We start from the raw sequence: 22847 nt of genomic DNA, 5'->3' as shown, positions 1-22847 counted from the left end.
ATCACAATTAATTATAATTAATTATCACAAATCTTACTATTAAAAAGACTTTTCTGATATTTGCTCTAAACATTTCTCTTACTACTATTTTTCATTACTCCTTGTTGGACCATTTTTTTTCCCTCAAAAGCTGTTATTAAGCATTCTGGACCCAGGTGTCTTTCAAATATTTGTACACAGTGATCTTGTCCTCTCTTAAATTAGATCTGTCGATCTTTTCTGATGAGTCATTTTTTTCCGGCACCCTAATTGTTTGGATGTGAATGAAAAACATTTCTTTACAACAAAAAGTTTTCATGTACTTCTCAATTTTGTTTTTAGGATGCTGTAAAGACCATACCTAAAAGGCATGAAACATAACCTTTTAAGTATATTGAGCAAAGAATGAATTCTCCTTGTATTACAAATTCTAATTCTAATTCTGATTTCAACTTGGTCATATGGAATTGTGCTCCTTCTGGGAAAGAGGGTTTCGTTTAAATAATAATTAAGAATAATTAATTCTCAGTAATACAGCAGATTTCCCTAACATAGTTTCTCTCACCTTCTGTTTCTCCACAAATTCCTCCTTTGGGAAATTATTTAAAGCTATTCTGGAAGTGAATTCTCAGTTTCTCGATGAGATTGCCAATTGTATATTAATAGTTTGTCAGGGAGCATATAAATTGGCTTTTATTGAGAGTATTTTGTTGTTCATGGCTTAAATACTTCTTTTCACTTTAAGTGTTTAAAGAGAAGTAGCTTGTTTGTAAGTGTAAATTTGAATTTGTGAGATTGTGATGCAAAGAGTTATGCCCCATGTAGAGTTCATTGGCTAAATGCTTATGAATATATAAAGGGCCTCCGAGCTCCAATCTCACTTTCAAGTGTAGTCACAGAAGTCCCCTTTGTCTGGTCTTAGCACATGAGCTTCTTACATAGGGAAGGTATAGACTGATTCCAGCACCATCTTGTTGATCCCTGAAAGGAAAATTTCCAGCCACAGTACTTCAGTTACTGCACAATGTATGCCTACAAATATTCAGTCATTTGTTATAATTTATTTTGAAAGAGAAAAAGGTGTAACTGTTGTAAATGAGTGAGGGCCATCAGAGTCAGCCTTACTTTTTCATCTTGATTTGCAACAGGCTAAATTATTCATTTGGAAATTATTTCCAATTATTTCTGATTAAATGATATTGGAATTTCTGCCATGAGATGAGACCAGAGAAGCAAACTTCACAGCACTGATTAGCTATCATGATAAAGATGAATATTGACTCATTTTTATATCCTGATTTGTTACCTGGCAGAATTAAGACTCTGCATTAAGTCTACTTCAGTTCAGTTAGGATTCATTGTTATTCCAGCAGTTGTAATATACATTTCCTCTTTATTTTAAACAATACGGGTGGGTAACGCCCTGTAGTCAGAATGCTATTGGAAATTCACAGGTTGCTGAAAGCAGCACCACTGCTTGGAAGGCAATGTTATTTCTCTGAGCAGGCACAACCCCAGCAGTCCCCAGTCTCCAGCAGTCTCTATCCCTGTCTGTGTGATACTTGCATCTGACATCCTGCATGTCCATGTGGGAGAGCTGAAAGAAAAGAAGAGTTGGCATCTTCCCTCATGTTTTGTAGGGCACCTATTGGGTAAGGGACACTATATCCCTTACTTATTTTCATAAATCTGAACTGAGCTACAAACAACAACAACAGCAAAAGATATAGAAAAGAAACAATACTTAACTTGTGCTAGCATTTTTTTTCTTTTTGAAAGAAGATTGTTGAGTTTAATCCTCATGGCAGTTGGAAAATAACAGTAGTGGGTTAAAGCCAAAGTTTAAGAAAATACATTTAAATATGTTTTTACTTAAAAATGAGTTTCCTCATCATTCAAAGACCTAAGAATTAAATTATATCATATACACCTCAGATACAAATTGACAAAAAGATCTAATAAACCAGACTATATAAAAAGCAAGAGACCATTTTTTCAGAAAAATGTATTTGTGATTTAGCTGATCATATAAAAAGCATTAAATTTTTAAAAAATGTGTATATATATTTTTCAAGTGTTAATGGTTTCACCATTCATTGTAACTACATTCCAACGTCCTTAAACATCAGAGCACATTATCCTTATCTGTGTAGCACAGTGAGCATAATCTTTACACTGAGGTCACTCTCATCACTACTTCCCCAGAGCTGTTATCCTCTGATGAGTCTTCCTGAGGTCGCATACGGTTGAACAGCTGTAACAATACATAGCCACACTGAAATCTTGGTGAGGTTAACTGTGTTGGATGAACTAAATTTCTGTTTCTAAATGCAGTCAGTGGTAACCACAATGTCCTTCCTGCTGAGGATTCTCCTCGATTGCTCTCCTCTATGTCTGTAGCTTTATCATAATTTAACACATCCCAGTGTAGATTGACAGCCCTCCAGCGCTTAAATACTCGATAAACAGATGCACCTTCATGTACTATCAGTCCTGAAATTAAGAAAAGATTTATTAGTTTGTACAAAATGTCACTGGATAACATTTCGACAGCAAATAAAGATGTAACTTCATAATGCCACATGGTATTGAATCTGGCAATTGCTGTCAAATTAAGCAGAGCTCATTAAATTATTAGCAACTGATAATTCCAATAAATTATACATATGCAATATGAACACTATTCATGTGCTTAAGATTAGGAGGAAAAGCATGCAGGCATTTAGTGTACATGTATATTTATAATCATTTTTAACCTTTCCCTCATATAGTTAATCAAAATCCAAAATTTACACAAATTTCCTAGCCCTCATAATTAGCAACAAAATCCTTTCAAATGTAAACTCAACGTATGCCAATACTGGCATCACCTGAGAGTGCCTAATTGAATAAAGTATTTGGGTTTAAGTAAACCAATATAAATCAATTTTGCCAGCAGATTTGTAAACTGACTGTTTAAGTTAGTGTGAACCTTGTTCACATTAAATACAGCTTAAATACTGTTTTATACTGTTTTGTAGCTTTGTAGCTTTGTAGTGGTTTAACTAGATCTTTAAGTAAGTTGAGATCTATTGTAAGGGACAGGATGGTCTTAAATTGATTTAAGAATGTTTTGTAGCATGTTTTGTACAAATCCTTACAAACAAATATTACTGTTTTCATATTTTTGTTCAGTTTGGGATCACAGAAGGTTTATGACAACTTGAAACAGCTATAAGAAGAATGCCTTCCCTTTCTTGCTTCAGTAGAGCAAGAAAAAAGAGATAAATGTCATTATTAACTATGATAAGGATGGCAAGGATGATAGGCCTTATTCTTTCTCTTCAAAATTCAGTAGGCAAAAAATTGAGGAAACCTTTTAAAATGTCCTTCAAGCAAAATATAGATTATCTGGAGTCCTGACTAGACAATCTGCTTCCATCTAGCTAGTATTTGTTTACTGTAAGCGTGCAAGCAATTCTGTTAACTTTAATGAAACTCACGGTTTTTCATATGTATATGTGTGTGTATATATATATATTTATGTATATAAATATGCACATATACATGCACATTCTTCATGTATAAATATTTCAAATATGGATTTATTGAGGAGTCTCAGGAAACTTCAGCCTTCTTCTTAGGTTTTTCTTCTCAAAAAGCCTGGCAATTTGTATGTTTCTGAGCAACATCACATGTTGTCTCTGATTCCCTGCTTTGGGAGGAGAGTAGCCTGCCTAGCCAAACAAACACATTTATAAACTACTTGTCCAGTGTGTTTCTTACCCAAAATGTGCCTATATATTTCAAAAATCTATATTATAATCTATGATGCCATAGGCTATAATTCTGTATGCTAAGGGACTGTATAAAATCTGTTCCTACAGAATGAATTTGTGGTTTAAGAGTCTGAGGACTCTTAGCAGAGTTAAATGATACCAGAAATGAGGCATTCAAAGAAAGATGATATAGGTAGAAATGATGGTAAAAACATTTATATGAATAGCAAGCTTCAGATTCAAGTGCAATGATTTTCAGATAGGAATGCATATTCTAATACATTTTTAAAGGACATTATTTTTAAAGATGGAGAAACACAAAGATTGCTTTCAGAAGGGCATGATAGCAAATATTGCAACTCTGTAAGCCTTTTAAGTTGCCTAGAATTATTGAAGCATTCAATGCAGTAGAACTAAGACAATATAAACTTAATGAAATGTTAGATATTGTAAATTTGTTTTGTAGCAACATAGCATTTTAGTGGTAAATTTTCTTGATTGCAAGATGTCTAACTCCATCTTTTCAGATATAAATAAAGCAACCTATTCTAAATATTTAGCAGCCATGTTAATACATAAACACACCATCGGACTGTCTGTATTGTCTTAGAAAGGATTAATCTACAAATCAAACAAGTCATGTTTTTATTACTGTGACTAAGATCACTTTTTTTTCCTGTTAGATTTTCTGTGGAATGGTAGAGGGGTAACAGCATACCTGTGCATTCCCTGTTTCTGTCACTGGATCATAGTACTGTCTGGCCCCATTTCCTTCAAGACTGTGATGAAGCAAAACTGAGAGAACCCATTTTCCCCAATATAAAGATTTCTGATACCTGCTTGCTCTCCATTGCAACCTGAACATGCAACATATTTTGAAATAGAGAAGAAAGCAGTGGATAAAGAATCATTTGGGTATGTAAAGTACATTGAAACTGTCAAAAAAAACCAAAATTGTGAAAGAAAAAAAATCATAGGACTGTTTTTTAAGCACTTCTTTTTTCTGTTTTTTGAGCTTTCAAAATTTACTGAAATTATGTTTTCAATCTTTTCTCAATGATGGCAAGGAAGAGAAGATTTTCTTTAAAATGGAACAAAGGATCAAATATTGCAAGGCTTGAAATAAAGTTATCAGATTGGGCAATGCTTAATGAGAGAAAGAGTAATTTCATAATTCCCTCTTATAAAGTAGGTTCATTTCCCATCTGGTAAAACTACAGATTCAAAAAGACCTATATAGAAGAGGCAAAATAATTCCAATAGATCTTTGATCTCTTCTGAAAGGTATTTTCAAGCAGAGAAATAATACTGTTTTGTTCCAGATGTCATGGTTTCAACAGCACAGAGAACATACTTGCACAATCCTAGGCTTGGGGAAAAAGTACAGATCAGCAGAATACCTTGTTTGAACCAAACGATCCCAAGAGAAAGTGTTAGAATTTGGTAGTTAGTTGTTCTGTCCTGTTAACATCTACTAGGAACAGAGTTTTGGGCTGATGGACCCATCAAAATGTCATAAGGCTCTGAGAAGGCTTTGTCTTCAGGATTTGTTTCTAAGATGTAGGGAGTATAGTGGGATCCAGAAAATTGGGTTTCGGGGGGATTATATTTTTTTTTCTTTTATTGCAAAGTACTGTGAGATTCTTTCTTTGGCACTGTCCAAAGGGTTTCTTATTCTGAGTCACAGGGATACTTGAAATTTTTCATACTGAATGTCTTTACGCGAAGGTAACTCCTCATAGTTCAGATGTGGTATTAGGCGCCAATATTGTCTTACCACACTGATCTAACTTATAGTAATTTAGGAATGGTCCTTCCAGAAGCAGACATTATTAGAATTTCTTGCAGGTCCAGAATTTAGAGGAAATCTGTGGCCTTAAAAAAGCCTTGCAGACATCACAGACTTTTACTGGGGAATAAAAGACACTTTTCTGAAACAGCCTCTATCACTGGACAAAAATGCCGTCTCTTAATCCTATTCTATATCTAGGTCCACAAAGACAAAAAAAAAATCAGGAAATTGATGAAAGCATTGAAGTGAAACATATCCACTCTAAAAACAGCAATATAACTCTTTCTAAACTATTTAGAATTAGATAAAACATGAAAGAAGGCTTTCTGAATAGAGAAATACTAAGTGCAGTTAGTTGGGTTAGTTATAAATTCAGCTTGTACAATTTTACAACTTGCAAAATGTTGCTAGGCATCAAATTCCCTGGGCAGGGAGAGAAGCTTTAACAGAGCTTTATCCATGCCTCACATTGGCTCCCATCTCTTACTCCCTTGCTGTAGTACTAGCACCACTCACATTTCCAGTACAATGTTACAGTTGCTTTTCAGGCTCTAGGGAAACTGCACAGTTGTTCTGGGATTGCAATTGGGCTGTTATTATTTGCAAGGGGGGTTGTCCACCTTGAAACCTTTTATGACTAAAGTTATGATTGCTTTCCAATGCAAATATATAAAATAATATGACTCCAGTGTTAGGAGAAATGATTGTTAGGCCTACAAAATAGAATGGCAAAGACAGCGTACTGTCCTTCAGTGTCTAAATAAGGGGCTTAGATCATTCATTCCTTTCATATTAACTCATCAACTCACGGCCTTTGGTAATCCTAACATGGATGTTCTGATTCTACCACTACCACTGCACATAGCTCTGGATTTGTAACAGGTAACCTGATTAAAATGGTCAAGGTTTGCCTTAGGAGAACTTCTACATCAGCAATATTTGAAGAGAACAGCTTTATGCCCAGTTTAGGTGAAGAAATACACAAACTAGAGACTTGTTGGGTTAACACTGATAAGTAAAAAAGACAATCCTGTTAGGAAGAGATTAGAATCCTGGATGAATTTAGAGTAGAATGAGGAAGACAACTGATACAAATAAAATATGTATGCTGGAATGGAGTACTGGTGATCTGTAATTTCTGAGATATTTATTTTGGTAAAATGAAAAACAAGACTAGGAATTAAAGTATATGTTAAACATAATTTACTTCATAAGGAAGTGGGTGGTATGTTACCTATGGAATACAACCATCTATTACCTATGGAATATAAATCAGCCGTTGGAAAAATAGAAATTAATATGTGCAAGTTTTCAAAGAGAACACATAAATATGTCATTATCGGTGAGCAAACTGCTTTTAAAAATGGCCACAACAAAACACTTCAGAAGTACAGATTTTTACACTTTACAAATGGCCAAAATACTTATATTGTTTATGCAAAGCTATAGGTAGGCATAACTGAAGGCAGCTGGAATACTTGGTCATGCCACCAATAACAAGCACTTGTCTTGAAATGTGTGCTGCTAAAGCAAATCCTTACACATGCATAGATTTTCATGGAAATAAACAGATTCTAGTAGTACTGTTGGTATTAACTCACCACAAATCCTTTGTAAGACTAAGATCTAACTGACAGAGAAAGTCATGGATGACTTTCTACAAAAGGAGGAAATGATAGCAGAGGAAATATTGAGTGGGAACTGTGGCTGGCTGTAAGCATTACAAGCTGTAGGATATAAGAGACTATATATAATATGCAATGATAAAATCATATGTTAATGCCTTCAGAAAATCATTAGCATAATGGACAGTGTTGTGTTTTTTAAGTCATTCCAGGATAAACATTACATTCATCTATTAGGGAACTTTATTCAAATGCTTTCTCAGTCTAAAAGCCCTCACTTTATGATGAAATTAAAATATAAAATTGAATATATTAATAAATATTCTCAAAAGTTACAAGAATTCTTATTCTTACAAGCTTACAGAATGCAGAAGATTACTTTAAAATATATGCAGAATGAGTGGGCTGAATGAATCTGAATCAGCAGAATTCTACACAGTTACCAAGCTGCCTGTGTACAGCTTTCTGAATTTCTGGATTTAGTTTAGTAAATTGTTCAGTCACACCTGCACTAAACTTAATAATCACAAACAGTGATATATTTAATCACAGTCAGTTTCAGGTAAAGTAACATAAAAATATCAGATTTATTATTTATGATATGACTGTAAAATATGCATTTATGTAATTACAGACAGGTCAGTTTATCTGGTGGGTGAATATAGTTGTACATCCACTTTGCTACTGCTTGGTGCCAGTCAGGCTAGAAGCTCCATGGCTATGTTTGGTACACGTTAGCTCAGTAGCTTCCAGTCCAGAAGGGGCTTGACCCTGTCTGGCTTGGAAGGCAGGCACATGGCTACATGTACCAATCTATTGAAGCCATGCCTTAATATAGTTTATTTTTGTAGATGAATTCACTAATTTTTACTTGTTCATCTACGGACAGTCTCAATTAGCTTTGAGATTAATTTGATTAAGCTGTTTGAACAAACACATGGAAACAAATTAAAATAGTTTGAAATAACTGGTTACTCCAACTGGTTAATCCAAAATAAAGGAAAATTTTGAAAATTGTTATCTATGCCACAGCTGGAATTCCATTTAAATGAAAAGTTTAATATGCCTGAAGCAAAACACTTTTGTATCTATTTAGAGGGTTTTTTTTAACAAAAGCAAAAACATCAGAAATTAAGTGCTAAGCAGGAACAAGTGGTATTCAAAAATCAGCACCTAAGAGGACATGTAGCTGATCCCCTTTTTTTTCATTTAAAACCCAAGTACTTGTCCAGAGAGTTAGAGACCTAGGTTCAGTTCATTTTTATGACTAAGAAGGCTTAGGTTCACAGAAGAAAGCCTGTGCTGTAAAATATTCCAGAATGGGCTCCTCTTATAGAAATAATAAAATAAATAGAACTAATGATCCAGCTGAAATATAAATAAATGCTCTGACTGTAATGAAATGGTGTCAGTAAAAGATGATATGACTTTGTGGTTGGAGCAAAAGCCTGGATATTAAGAATCACTCTGTTTCTTTGCACCTTAGTGAGCAGAATTCAGAACTGTCTTTCAGAACTGCCATATATGAGATTGGGATAACATCAACATTTATCACTCAGAAATCTCAAATCAAACATGATATAGTATTTGACCTCTGGATTCTCTTGGAATTGCATTTCTAAGAAGATGGTTTAATGTTGTTTGCTCCAAGTTATTAAATTCTCTCCACAATTAATTGCAGCTATTCTAACATTTAATCAAAGTTGGTTTACTAACTAATAAAAAATTTTCTACTTAAATGTTTCTGGATCTGTATATTTTCAGATAGTTCAAAACTGGTCAAAATAGCTTTGCAATAAATTGCATTCTCCTTTCTAAGACTGCAGCTAAAGTTAAATAATTTGAGACTTTTTAATAGTATAGTAAGTTATCATACTTAGCACTAGTGTTTCATATGTGTTTATGATGGTCAAACAACTCATGCCAGCCTTCTTTATTCTTCTCTCTTACTAGCACAGTGATCTGTGTAAGTCCGTACATCTTAGTTTTGGATGTATAGTTTGATTACATCCTCAAGGGCTTCTTCTGTGCTTGATAATGGTACAATATCTGATGCAAAGTAGCAGCAGGGGGAGATGTGATAGCACATAATTTTACTAGTTCTTTTAGTAAAGCCTTTGTTATTTTCACCTGTTTAACTTCTTGAGCTTTGTTAGCTATCTATACTTTCAAGTAATCTAAACCGATCCTGTTCTCACCACTAACATCTTGGGGGGAAGCTTTGATTATTCTGAGTAAAGCCTCTTTGGTTCTTCTCTCTTTGCAGTATTTGTAACACTCTAAAAAGTAGTATTTGCCAAAGGTATCAACTGAGAATAAATCTGCAAAGAACTGGAGTGACCAATTAGAAAAATAGATAGTCATAGTCTTAAACCACAGTCTGTGCTGTTTAACATTTTTGAGCTTACCTATGCATACTAGATCCATAAAACCATACATTCCATAGCAGATTTGAAAAAGGATGTCCTTCCTTTGCCATACTGCATAGGGGCTGAAGGCTGACCATAGAAGCCAAGTCACACTTGCTACTAAGAACAGAGATCCTAGGATTACAGCAACCATCTGCACTTTCTCAACCAGTGTTATAGTAATGCTTTGCCACTAAAAGAGAAACAAAGTTGTATAAGATAAATATGTTATTTTCTGTGATCGTACATTCCACCCCACTTTTTTCCTGAAATCAAGAATTATTTTAATATTTGTACATATCTTCATAGATCTTTACTAGTATTCTTGATACTGAAATTTTACAGAACTTTTTTTAACTATTTCACTTTTAGTTAAAGTGAAACTGATAGTTGCTTCCCCAACCCCCCAGGCATCACTGTCATCTCCATCTAGCTGTGAACTTCAGAAGAGTTATCCTTATTTTTATTTTTGCTTTGAATGCAAAGGCAAAAATATATTTAGTCTCAGGAATGGCCTTTCACATTTGTATGATAATGGACAGAACAAAAACAATGTGGGGAGGACAATCTTAAGTAACCTTTATGTCAGTGTGACAAGTTGAAAGTGACAATTTCTTTCTCATCTCACCCCCTCCAAGTCTGAAGCCATTTTTTCACTTTCCTGATGCTCATCAAGAAGCTCCAGGCTACCTCCAGGCATACCAAGGGAGTTGCATGTCTCTGCATAAATCAGTGTTAGCAGTCTACATACAGACACTTGCATCATTGTATGGAAGCAATCTGAAAACTCTGGAGGAGCCCTGAACATAGGAAACATGCATGTTTCATTTCAGTGCACCTTAATTATGTCTGCTTTTCTGAGGAAGGCTGTATCCTCTGTGTGTGAGTGACTCAGATTTATGATGTGACAAGATTTAAATATAAAAGAATACACTTACTGAATTGTCAGGATAAGGATAGAAGTAAAATTTCATTATAACAAAGAGTCACAAAAGCAAAACACAGCATAAGGAAAAAGCATTCTAAATTACACCTATCATGTATGGTCTTTCCTGGCTGATTCACTGCCTAAATTGGCTTAGCAGACTCTCCATTCTAGTCCCATAACCTACTCCAGCACTAGTATGATGTATAATTTTTAGACTGATATCTTTCCTGTTCCTAATTTTGAATATGGCTGCCCCCTTCTAGGGTTGCTATGCAGAAGAAGTGGAGAAAGAACTACTGAACTAAGAGCTCTATTACTTCTTTCCCATCTGGAAATACTTTTTCCTTTCTACCATTCCTTTAAAAAAGCTTTTTCTTTTTCCCAGCAGTTGGGTACTCAGTACTGTATGACCATAGGTGATAGAATAATTCAGGTTGCAAGGGACTGCAGGAGGTCTCTAGTCCAACTTTCTGCTCCAAGCAGGGTCAGCCATGATATCAGACCTGGTTGTTCAGGGCTTTATTCAGTTAGATCTTGAAAACCTCCAAGGATGGAGACTGCACAACCTCTCTGGGCAACCTCCTTCCACTTCTTGACTGTCCTCATGGTGGAAAAGCTTTTCCTTATATCCAGTCTTGACCTCTCTTGTTTCAACTTATGACTGTTCGCTCTCTCTCCCACCAGGCACTACTCTGGAGAGCCTGGCTGAGCAATGAGGTCCTTTCCCCATCTGCTGTCTTTCAGCTTTTTTAATTAGCTTTTCTACTGCTGCCTAATTTGCACATCTACTCCTGCTTGTCTTCTCATTTTGCAGCCTTCTGAAGATAACAGTACAAAAAGATAGTTGTATACCAATTTGTAAATTGTGTATCTTGAAATATTATCCTTTTATAGTTACTTATTAAACTCATACTATCCATTTCATCAAACTTAGGATGCTGGAATGGGGCAGTTCAAATTAAATGATACCTTTCTTATAGTGGAGCGACTACCAGTTCATTTGTTAGAATTTTTTTTATAAGATTAAGCACGGTCAGTAACAAGTGATACATGATAGAAAAGTCTGGGCTTGTCATGACTAAGATACTAATTGCATACAGGACTTGAATGTCAGGACTGAAATCCATAGAATTCTCTCTAGATTCTATAGGGATAATATGTTCATGAGAAAAATTATTTTTCATTTCTCAGCAGAAGCCACATAGTGTGAGTTGGCAGAAAACTGTCAAAAATGCTATTGGTTATGTACCTTTTCCTGTCTTCCTTCATTATCAATGTGAGACAGACCCATAATAAATTTGTTCAGAATGCCTGAAGTCAAAGTACATTTACATGAAGTAAAATATAGTTTTATGTATTAACTGTCACAAAATATTAAACTGTCAAATTCATGGAAGAGGCTGGCAATAAACTTAAAAAAATATTATATACCTGAGATAAACAGCAAATCTTTCACAGTGTAATTTCAGAAATGTAGAAGTTCCTATTTCATAAACTCACTTTAGCTTATTTGGAATTCCCCTTTTTTTTAATGTAGATTATTCATAGTTATTCTTCAAAGATGTCACTGAACAACAAAAGGAAAAGTAGTCCAAACATTTGGGATAAGCAATGTAGCATAGTTGAATAATGAATGTACATGCAGTCCAAATACAAAAAGACCACCCTTTATTCTGGAATTGCCTGACATGCCAATTTCTATTCCTATCTCCCACTTTCAAGCAGAATCAGCCACTCTTATGATCTTTCTCTATGAAAGGCCTCGAAAGGATCTCATGAGGGCTTCTGTTGGCTTTCCCCAACCTTTTTCTTTCTAGAAAAGCTTGACCTTGAAAAGTCTGAAGAAACATAGATATGATCCTCACCTCTTCATAGTATCTTCTCGAGAATGTGTTCTAGTTACTTTGCTATTCTCCTGATCAGATGAGTTAAGTGCCTATAAAGAATGCAAGTAACTGAGTCTCTCAACCTCAGTAAGCTCAGAAAGTCCAAAGATTCAGCATGTTAGCATGCTATCAACCAGGAAAGGGAAACACTGCAATTACTGAGAGCGTGCACAAGCCTTCCACAGATAGCAGTTCCTACCTTCTTTGCTTTTAAAGACCAAAGAACAGATAAAAGAGTGCAAAGAACCCCAAAGGGGGGGTTCAATGTTTTCTTCTGTTACTCTGCCACCTTGTCGTTTGTGATATCTTCTGCCTTTCTTCTACAAAAGAAACGACTCCCTCTTCCTCAGTATGAAGGTCAGCAATTACCAAATGATATTGATATCACAATTTACACATTTTAGGAAAGGTATATTCCTATTAATGTAGTCTGAAAGTTAAACATTAATGAGATCCCACAGTATATAGAGGAGCAAGGATTGTGCATGTAAGATAGAAGGCATTCAAGAGGCCCAATGCGTTTTATGCAAAGCCAATAACTTGCCTTGTCATTCCAAGCAGTCTGCTGTAAAAACCCAACACCATATGAATGACCATGTGGATGGAGTTAATTCTTCACCATGATTGGTATCAGGTTCTAAGATGTGATCAGTTTGGGGACCTTCTGGTTTCTGGATATGTCCCTTCTTAGTGCTAATGGCAAGAAGATTGTAGATGTCCCTGATGGCTAGCTTATCTTAACCCATAAAGCTTCCTCCTTCCTCCAACAAAAAAAATCAATTTTGGTTCAGAATCCCTAGTCTGAGATTGCCTGTTGGGAAATTAATGCTTCACCCCTAACTCCATAATTTTTTTCCCCACAACTTTTGTTGAGTTCAAGTATGAATTGTAAAAGACAAATATATTAAAATTTAGTACGAGACAGACACATTCTTCCCATAGTGAATAAGATATTCCATAGTTACGAGAAAAGGTTAGTCCTTTACTTAGCCATGGAAAATACTGGCCATTAGGCAATGAGAGGAACTATGTAGGACTGTGTCCTCTGGTGGAATTCCATTTCACAACAAGACTTGCGAAGAGGAACCTGAGTTGTGGTCACATTGCCTTCTTTTATCCAAAGTCCTGTGCACAGTGTAGCTAGTATGTGTGAGTATACGTGGAGACAAATACTTAGGAACAAAAGACTCTTTTTTAAGACTAAAATTCTGTTTATAGTATCAAAAGCTATTTAAGCCTTATTTGATTTATTCTGACCATTTTCCTCATTGCATGCCCCATTATACATTGTTATAATCACTTCATCTTTTAATTTCAAATTAACTCCTTACCATAATGAAGTCACAAAAATAGTGTTAACAAAAGTGTTCTAATTATAGTTAATGTTGAGAAATTGCATTTAGAATTTTACAGACTGAATTATTTAACATTCTGAATTGAATGGACTCATTATTAGTGTGTGTCCTATTAATTTAAATCCAATATTTCCATAAATACATTTCTTGTTTTCTTCATATAACTTGCCACATAACTCTTAACCTGCTCGTGATTAGAAATTATAACTTCCTAATTTGTTTTTGTCATTTGCTAGCTATACATTCTTTAATCAGTAACAGTTCTTTTAGCTAAGTATTTTGCCAGTTAGAAAACGTTTATACAGTCTTTGTCAATTTTGGCTTCTTTAAGGTACATGAACCTGAAAAATAAATATTGTAAGAAAGATTAACAACTTTGAAAAAATAGAAATTAAAAAATAAACTTCAAATATTTTGTATCTGGATAACTATAACAATACCGTGCCTAATTTTTCTAAGAGACTCATAAAGAAATATTTTCTCCTTTGTATTTCTGTGAAATAGAATCCCATTTCACATTAATTCTTTCCCACCATATCCATAGTGGTACAATATACTATGCAGTCCTTGTTGCCTCTGAAAAGAATGAATTTTTTTACTTTAATATACAATGATGGTGAAAATTTCCCTTGTAGATAGAGCCTTTATAAACAAAATAAGAATTCAAGATTCTGATTTTAATATAACATTCTATTTTCTGTCCTTTGAAAATTTCCTACATTTTCTCTTTTACTGTCACTTCATTATGTTTGGTTCTTTTAATCTTTTATTTACCATTGGTCTGCCTTTCATGAATCAGGTGGGAGTCTGGTACATTAATGGCATACTGTAGTTCTATTGCTGACTCCAGAACCATTGTTCCTCTTTTGTTCTAGTACTCTGTCAAGAGGAATTTCTAATTTTTTTAAGTTGAGACTTCCAGAAATTGAAAGAAACATATTGCTTTGAAGATCTAATTGCTAAAGAATAAAGTTAATACAGTTATAGCCATGTTCTTAATAGCATAAAGATGAATATAATATTCAACGACTTGTCGTCTTTGAGCTATATTGATATTAATTTAGCTTTTTTTTTAATGGTCCCTTGTAAAAGCCCATTGATTATTGTAAAATGCATGGCAGAAAAGTAATTTTAAAAGCATTGATTGAGACTGAAGTAGTATTCAGAATACATTACATGAAAAATGACTGCAGTAGAACTACAGGTTTTCTTACATTCTTAATAAAGAACATATGAATGTTCCATATGGCTCCCCAAAGTAGATGAGACAGTAGCCTTCCTACATATGGCAGTACCAGCTCAGGAAGGCAAGCAACAGATGATGAAATAGAAGGTGTACATGGGTTGTCCTGCATTTGTGAGGGGAAACATTATATTTTGCTATATGATACCTTTATCACTTATTTAATTTGTGACGCAATTAGTGCTGGATTTTTTCAAGCATGTTGTCACAAACAAGGGGCCACATTTACATTCTGTTTAAATCAGTTTACTAACCCTGAGGTCAATGAGACTAAGATTCTGAGTCCAGAACAAATAAGGAGTCATTGAAAAAAATTATTTTAAAGCATGATCAGAGGAGTAACAGCATACATGTGCACACTGTGTTCATGATTCAACTGTGTCCTGTAGGTATCACCCTAAATTAAATGCAATATAGAACTTCACTATTCAGACTGGCCTGGTCCAAGGCATTCTTTTGCCCTTCTAACTGAAGTCTCTGAAGATACTGATGTTCTCTGATGAATTCTGATGTGGCAGTTTTACATCATTGTCCCAGCTATCTGCTCTGTCCCCTACCAGATGCTGCCATCACAGTAGCAAGCATAGCAAAAGGAAGTGTGTGCATGCCTCAACTGTCCCCGTTTGTAACCCACCAAAATAGTTTAAACCAAAAAGCTGTTGGAGGTCATACCACACTCTGTCCTCTCAGGAACACAGCTTATTATGGACATTGCTGAATGAAGACTCTCGCTCCCTCTAGTCATTCTGGAATACATATTTACATAAAAGTCAGCAGTAACAGCTGACAGGGGACTAACCTGATGGTGACCTATTATAATGTAATATGATGAACCTGAAGATGTATCAATTACATGACTTCAAAAAGTTTTTGTTAGATTGCTCTAATTGCTCTGATTGCTAGAATTAGATAGCTCTGACAGGAAAAATAGTTCTTTAATAGTGTCATTTATTATGCATAATAGGATTTGCAATCTGTTTATGTATGAAAAAAACTCTTACAGAAACAAAAACCCCCCAGTGATTTAAGTCCGACAGATATGCTTGTTCTTACCTTATCTTGTTAATAGTGTAAATGACCAGATAATTAATTTTTCTAATGTATTTTGCAAGAGGCACACATAGAACATTCTATATACATCATTTAGTATGCAGAAATCACGCATATAGAATGTAACTTACTGACCAACCTGGAAAACATCGGATAAAAAAATGTGTATTTTTGAATACACACACAAACATTTGAAATGTGTTTTTTAATTACAGGCTTCTATTTTTATGTCTTAATAGAATCAATGCCACAAAAATTGCAGTCCGCCTCTAATGCTTACCTGTTTTGATAAATTATAAAGACATATAGTGCCTATAGTCATAGTGCACATTATCTTTTCTTTCTGTGTATCAAACAGATCATGAATACGAGTAGTTTGGCTTGTATGTTACTTCTCAGCCTGCTTAGAAGGCAGTACCAGTATTTACTTGGGACATCTAAAACTGTAAGATTTACTGCGGACATATAGTCCATCTGTGCAGCATATGTGCAGTTGAGTTAATTTTCCTGGAAATGTTGGCTCATTGCATGTACATGATTAAGTAGAACTTACACATTTACAGTGGACACATCTCAGATTTCTGACTTGGAAGTCCTGAACAAATGTACAAAATTTTCAAATTCTACTATATTATAAGTCGGGGGGCGGGGGGTGAACATCTGGAGAAACCTGGCATATGGTAGTCCTGTTTATTCTGTTATGGTGATATAAAAAGTTGTAAAGCTGGCAGAACTAACCCTAGAGGAGTATCTCTGCTGTAATACCTGATGCAGTGTATAGTTGCCAAGAAAGGAAATTGTAAGACTGCTGTTGAACTCCAGCTACCTTAAGCTCTGGAACAACCCCTGAATTTCTCTGATGTTGAGTGTAAGTTGGCAGAGTTCTGAGGTAAGATCAAACAAAATGCTGAGTTCCAAAGTAGAGAGAATTTGTCTGCTTCAGCTTATTCATCCCCAAAGTTCAGCTTAAGCAAAGCACAGAACTGACTAGAACTACCACAGTTCTGTTTTTTTCCAGGACCAGTCTTCTTTTTCAGTTTTCAGTGATCAGTCTGGCCGAATATTAGGTAAATGATGCCTATGTATGGGCTTTTCAGCTTCATGCTAGCCCTGGAGATGGAGTTCTCTTTCTGCACAGAGTCAAATGAAGAGGTGGGCTTGAGTGGCTGCAGTGAACAAACAGAGGGGGCAAAGACTCCTTGATCATCAGTAAGAACATCAAGGAACTAGAGGACATAGAAGCAGCATTTGGGGAAAGCAGAACTGCACGATATAAGCAAGCATGGTGAATTTAAGATGGAGGACTTCAAGTAGCTGAGTAGAGTGGTTCATGTCTGGAGCACCTAGGGGCAAAGTAGAAAAGAAAGGTCTAGTGGCAGGACTGAAAACAGAATGGTGAATTGAAAGAGATGGCATAAGGATAAGGAGAAACCAAATGCTGTCCTAATCAGCTTAATTTATACTATAGTTCCTTCAAAAGTTTTGCCATATCCTCCACTATCATTTGCAAAACTACTTAAAATTACATTTCTAGCACCTTTATTTTAATTTGATATTTTAAACATACATTTTGTGTCACTATTTTGGACAGCAGTATGTGTAAAGATACAATCCTACAAAAAAATTTAAGTCTATTGCTATACTTTAATTATACCAAGTGGAATCTAAATGTAGTTAAAAAAAATACACTGGCCAAAAGAGAATGATAAAAGTGTAAGTAGAATCTTAAGTTTTTCAGTGTTGGTATATTGGCAACCATTACAGTCATAAGTAATAAATTCAGTACTTGGCAGAGAAAACAAAATCCATGTTATACAGTCAGTAGAGAACATAAAGATCTGTGAAAATTGTCATCTCACAGTTGGAGAACTTCTATTTTTAAAAGGATAGAAAAACACTCTTTTAGAGCCAATTAAGAAATGTAGATTATTATACCTAATTAAGTGTTTTTTATATACAGTGCCAAGTTTGTCTTAAGCACTCAGAGGTCCTAGACATAGGATCTTCATATGCCAAGGATTCCACAGTGAATGTTCAATGACAGTCATTTGTATGGCATATGTGCAGCAAGTCCACTATTCGAGGTATTGGCAGATGTCCATTGTCACTTTACCTTCTTCTCACAGGCTGCCATTGTGGGCTCTGTACTATAAGGCAATGCCTTAAGAACATATCTTTAGATAGTTTGCTGAGGGCTTAGTTTGAAATTCTGGTACACATCAGTTCCTGAATTTTTGTCTGCAATATTTGTCTTTGCAACTTCATGGTTTTTATTAAGGAGGAGTTTTATCTGAAGTTGCACAAACTTTCAGTCACTAATACAATCAGCAGTAGCTTTCTATTCATTACCTTGATAGAAGCCTATATGCATTTGTCTAGAAGAATTAAATTACTAAAATTGCCACACACCTACTATTGCAAATCTAAAAGAACACCACTATATATTCCAAACATCTGGATAAAACTAAGCGTAAGTGAACTCTCCCAATTCACTTATGTTATTATACAGTTGGTTACAGTCTCTTATGAAGGTGACTTCCATTTCTGTAAGAAGTTGATCTTTTAAAATCGTACTCTTTGTTGCACATTCACTGTTAAGCAGTAAAGTTTACCATTTTATCTTCTTAGTTTTTAAAAAATGATGTTTTAATTGTTATCTGAGACCACAAGGAGAGCTGTGACAAAAACTGCATTATCTTACATCATTTTTTCTCTGAATAATTTGGAGTAAGATTATAGTTATTCTTGGCTGCTGGCCAAAAAAATGAAGGGAATGAGGCAAGACTTGAGAAGAAGTGTGATCATTTTTACTGTCTTTGAGATAGAAGGTGAGTGTTCAGTTTTAATGGTACACTGAAAGTAACTCCCTGCCCTCTTTGATGCATTTAGTTTCTGTAAACATTAACGCCTGCTGATTCTCACTATTAAAGTAAGAACTGCAATCGTATTCATTCTCAAAAGAAAGGCTGACCTTTCTAATGAGCACACCCAGATCAGGAATCATCCCACAATAATTAATATGGTATTCTCAATGCCTAAAAGCATATGAAACAAAAATATGAAATCTGCTAAATGTCCTATTTGTACCAAGTACTATTTTTTCTAATTCCTGATTTCCACTTTTGATGAAGAATTGGCTATCTATCAGGATCAAATGCTGCCCAAAAGACATAACGGAATGTTTAAAAGTCAGTGGGTTGTAGAAATGTACCTGAGCGAAATATGTAAGATAAAAGTGAACTGTTCTCAGCTCAGCTTTTAACTCATATGAGGCTAACCAATTAAGTCCTCTATAGCTTATTTCACCAGTATTTGTGAACGTTCCTTGGGCACATGTGTATTTCATGAAAGTCTGTGAATGAAAACTATCACTGTATGCAAATAAATATGAAATATTCCTATTGTAAAGTAGGAACTGTCCATTTTCTGTTGCAGCTTTAGTGGAAATAATGAATTTCATTACAACTTAGCTGTGCTCTTGATAGCATTATCTGAAAGTTAAATATGAATGAATGGAGGAAATGAAAGTGCCCACTATGGTTGTTGCATTCTCTGTAATCTAAAGATGACCTGTAAAATTAAACTGAAAAACCTCATTCAGGCATAGACTGTCATGGCACGGAGGTCCACATTCCTGACAAAACATTGAGGAAAACCAATTTAATGTAATTACTCAGAGGAAGTAAAAGTCTCAGCAAGATTATAAGAGAGCTGTGTGAAGGAAGTATTAACAATTTTCATGACCATCTTAGGAGGGTTAAACATGTTTTGTCTATACAACTCCCTCTATCTCTTTGGATACAAAAAGACAGTAACAAAATGGGTTCTGGAGATCATTTTCCATCTCTTATGGAAGAGAAAGGAACTATTTGTAAATTTTAGCCAAACTTTTGAATACTTTTACCTGGAAAAAATGCTGAGCTTGAGACTCCTTAAGATATTATTTCACTCACCAAAAGATGTGAAAAAATTGCTCAGCATGGAGGGACCAAACAAGCCTCTTCCACAAAAATGCCCTGAACACCAGTCAATATACATAGGAATCATCTCCTCTTCATCCTTCTTGTTGATGTCTTGTCTACATTGTTTAAAGTATTTAAGTATTCATTCCAGTTCAGTTACTGAAATTCAGATTTCATCTGCTAGCTGGACTTCCTGAAGATGTTGGTTGCTCATTGTTTCTCTCCTTGATACTTTGAATAATTAAATATTTTTTCACAAAACACACAAGAGGAAAGATAAAGGGTGCACCTGAGAACAATCTGTACCCTAGTTGTTGGTGTATTCTCTTGTGAGAGACCTTGATTCAAATCCACTGTTCACCTGAGTCAAAGCAAGGTTTTAAACTTCCACCTCTTAAGATACTATTTTAATGACTTAGATTTACAAGGCATTTAGGATATTCTATGGTAGAACGCCTTCAGTGTCATTTATTGGAACATTTCCAATTCACATACAATATACACATATTCACTGAACCAAAGAGAAAGCAAATGAAGTTGATTCTTATATTCACATCACCTCCATAGGGGAGAGTAGGGAGATGATATTAGCACTGTACAAAGCATCATGGCCTATTTCTGATTCTGACCTATTTCAATGGGTTCTGGATGCTGGAAAAAAAGGCCATGGAAAGGCCTTCTCTGGAAAAGAACCATACAAATGATGTGAGGGTGGAAGAAATGTGAAAGAAATGCCATATAATTGGAATTTTAGAGTTCAGAGTTTCTAGTATACCAAAAGAAGACTGAAAGAGGACTTTTCTACATCATTTAAGTACTATAAAAGAAGAAAAAATGCTAAGTATTAATGCATTTCTCCAAGTCATGCACCATACAAAATGATGGCAGTATGCTGGAGCCAAACAATGTAGACATACAAACAAACTAGATTGGATAAGCACAGCTAATAAGTTGCAGAATAACAGCCAGCAGTGTTTTGTTCAAAGCACAAAGTATTTATCACTTTCCACTATCTGCTTCCAGGAAGTCTATGAATCCATAAAATATGAAATCAGCTTGTGTGTCACCATCTTTTCACTGGACCCTTGCATCCTACGGCAATATTATGCACAGTTGCAAATCAGACCGTTCACAATAGTTCTGGAACACCCTTGGGCAGGCACAGCATGAGAAAAAGCACCTACAGTGTCCATTCCTCCTCCTATTGCTATATGGCAATGAAATGTTTCAGAAGTGAAGAGTACAACCCTGAGTACAGTTATTGGCTTCTGATGATTTTGGCCCTGAACCAATTTACAAGGATTGGATCAGAATTTTCATGTGACCTAGGAAAATCCAGAAGACAGACAGCATGAAGGAAGAGACAGTCCTGATTTCATATACTTCCTTGTAAGATATAAAACAAAGGAGACATCAGACTTTGAGTGTGACAAAAAGACTTAAGAAAAAGAGCCTTAGTTCTGAGGTAACATTGTTGCCTTGTCTATTGCCTAAGCAAGACGTGTATCTATCCTGGGTGAAGGTTAAATGACAAGATGATAAGAATACCAAGATATTATGCACCCAGCACATAACAATGGGGAAGACAGTCCTGGGTTCCTGCTTGGACAAAATCTGACAGAACTTGCTCCAAAAGTCAATTAGAATGCACTGAAGATATGCAATAAATCTTCACTTGAAGACAAGTCATAATTATAAAATTTTAGACTGTGCAAATGAATATGGGAAATACCATGCTGCTTGAAAAATTGGCCTAATGGAAGAATTAACTTTATTATATACATTATATATAATAATTTTAACTTTGTATTAAAAGGCATAATTCATTTGTAATTATAAATATTAACATAGTGTATGCTTGTTACAGTTATTAGTAGCATTTATAAATTAATTTTAGTTTATTAATTATAAGAATTTATTAAACAGCAAAAATGAAAAAAATCAGTTCTTTCAATAAGTTCTTTTGAAGGTACATCTTTTCAGGTACTGTTACACAATCACAGCCACAAGCTAGTAGGAGCTGTTGTTTGAATTACTGATCTTTTTTTTTAATAGGTAGGGACAGCCATGGTTTTGGTCACCCACTTACTTATAAGACTCCATTTTAAAGCTCTGAAAACTTTCAAGATGCTGTGCTTAATTATATAGAGCTGCAACTTATATCTAAGTATTATCATATATGATGGCCCTGTCTGTAAAATAGAAAATAGTTATTTAGTTAATTGTGTATACACTATACCAGGAAAGCACTATTTCTCTCTGCATATATCATGAATATGTCTGAAATAATTTGGAGTAATTGCATTAAGTTGCACAATATAACTGATGTTTTCTGAACACTGAAAATACCTAGCTTTCTGATTTGTTATATTGTGTATTAACATTCATAGCATTGCAAGAAGCAATGGTTATAATATAAAAAACTGTAATATTCATTCATATTGTTGTGTCTGGAAGGCCTTAAAACATGTTTTTGGCTTAATGGTGCTTATAGGAGTCATGCATAACCTATACACCACCTCCTGTGGTACACATAGACATAAAAATGCCCTCAGTTTCTTTCAATTCCAGAAGCACCTAAGAGAAAGAAGCGTAAGTACAAGATGTATATATAGAAAACACACATTTAAAAGAACTACATACTGTTCTGCAAATTGTCTTTTTTTTTTCCAAGTATATATCCACAAACACAGTCACACTTTGGTCGTCTCTGGACAGTAGTCACCTCTTGGAGGTGACTGTCTGGAGACGACCAAAGTGTGACTGTGTTTGTGGACATATACTGATTACATATGATGGAGGTCTCAATCTTCTTTTTAGAACAACAGCTCTCAGATTGCTCTGTCTTAGATTCAGCAAGT

The 22847-nt window shown here is 34.9% G+C and overlaps 1 protein-coding gene across 1 annotated transcript in view; it reads right to left on the bottom strand.

Moving 5' to 3' along the window:
* Positions 1 to 2149: 2149 nt before the first annotated feature.
* The window catches only part of MARCHF11 (membrane associated ring-CH-type finger 11), a 37124-nt gene continuing 16426 nt past the window's right edge, over positions 2150 to 22847 (bottom strand). Inside the window, exons 3-4 of the mRNA XM_067292409.1 lie at positions 9563 to 9755; positions 2150 to 2472 (exon numbers count right to left, since the gene is read on the bottom strand). Of these exons, the coding sequence (XP_067148510.1) occupies positions 2150 to 2472; positions 9563 to 9755 (516 nt within the window). The remainder of the gene's footprint in view (positions 2473 to 9562; positions 9756 to 22847) is intronic.

The sequence above is a fragment of the Apteryx mantelli genome, chromosome 2, assembly GCF_036417845.1.
Source record: "Apteryx mantelli isolate bAptMan1 chromosome 2, bAptMan1.hap1, whole genome shotgun sequence".
Taxonomy (NCBI): Eukaryota; Metazoa; Chordata; class Aves; order Apterygiformes; family Apterygidae; genus Apteryx; species Apteryx mantelli.
The sequence above is the reverse complement of the archived record's forward strand: the minus strand, read 5'-3'. Positions and strand labels throughout refer to the sequence as shown.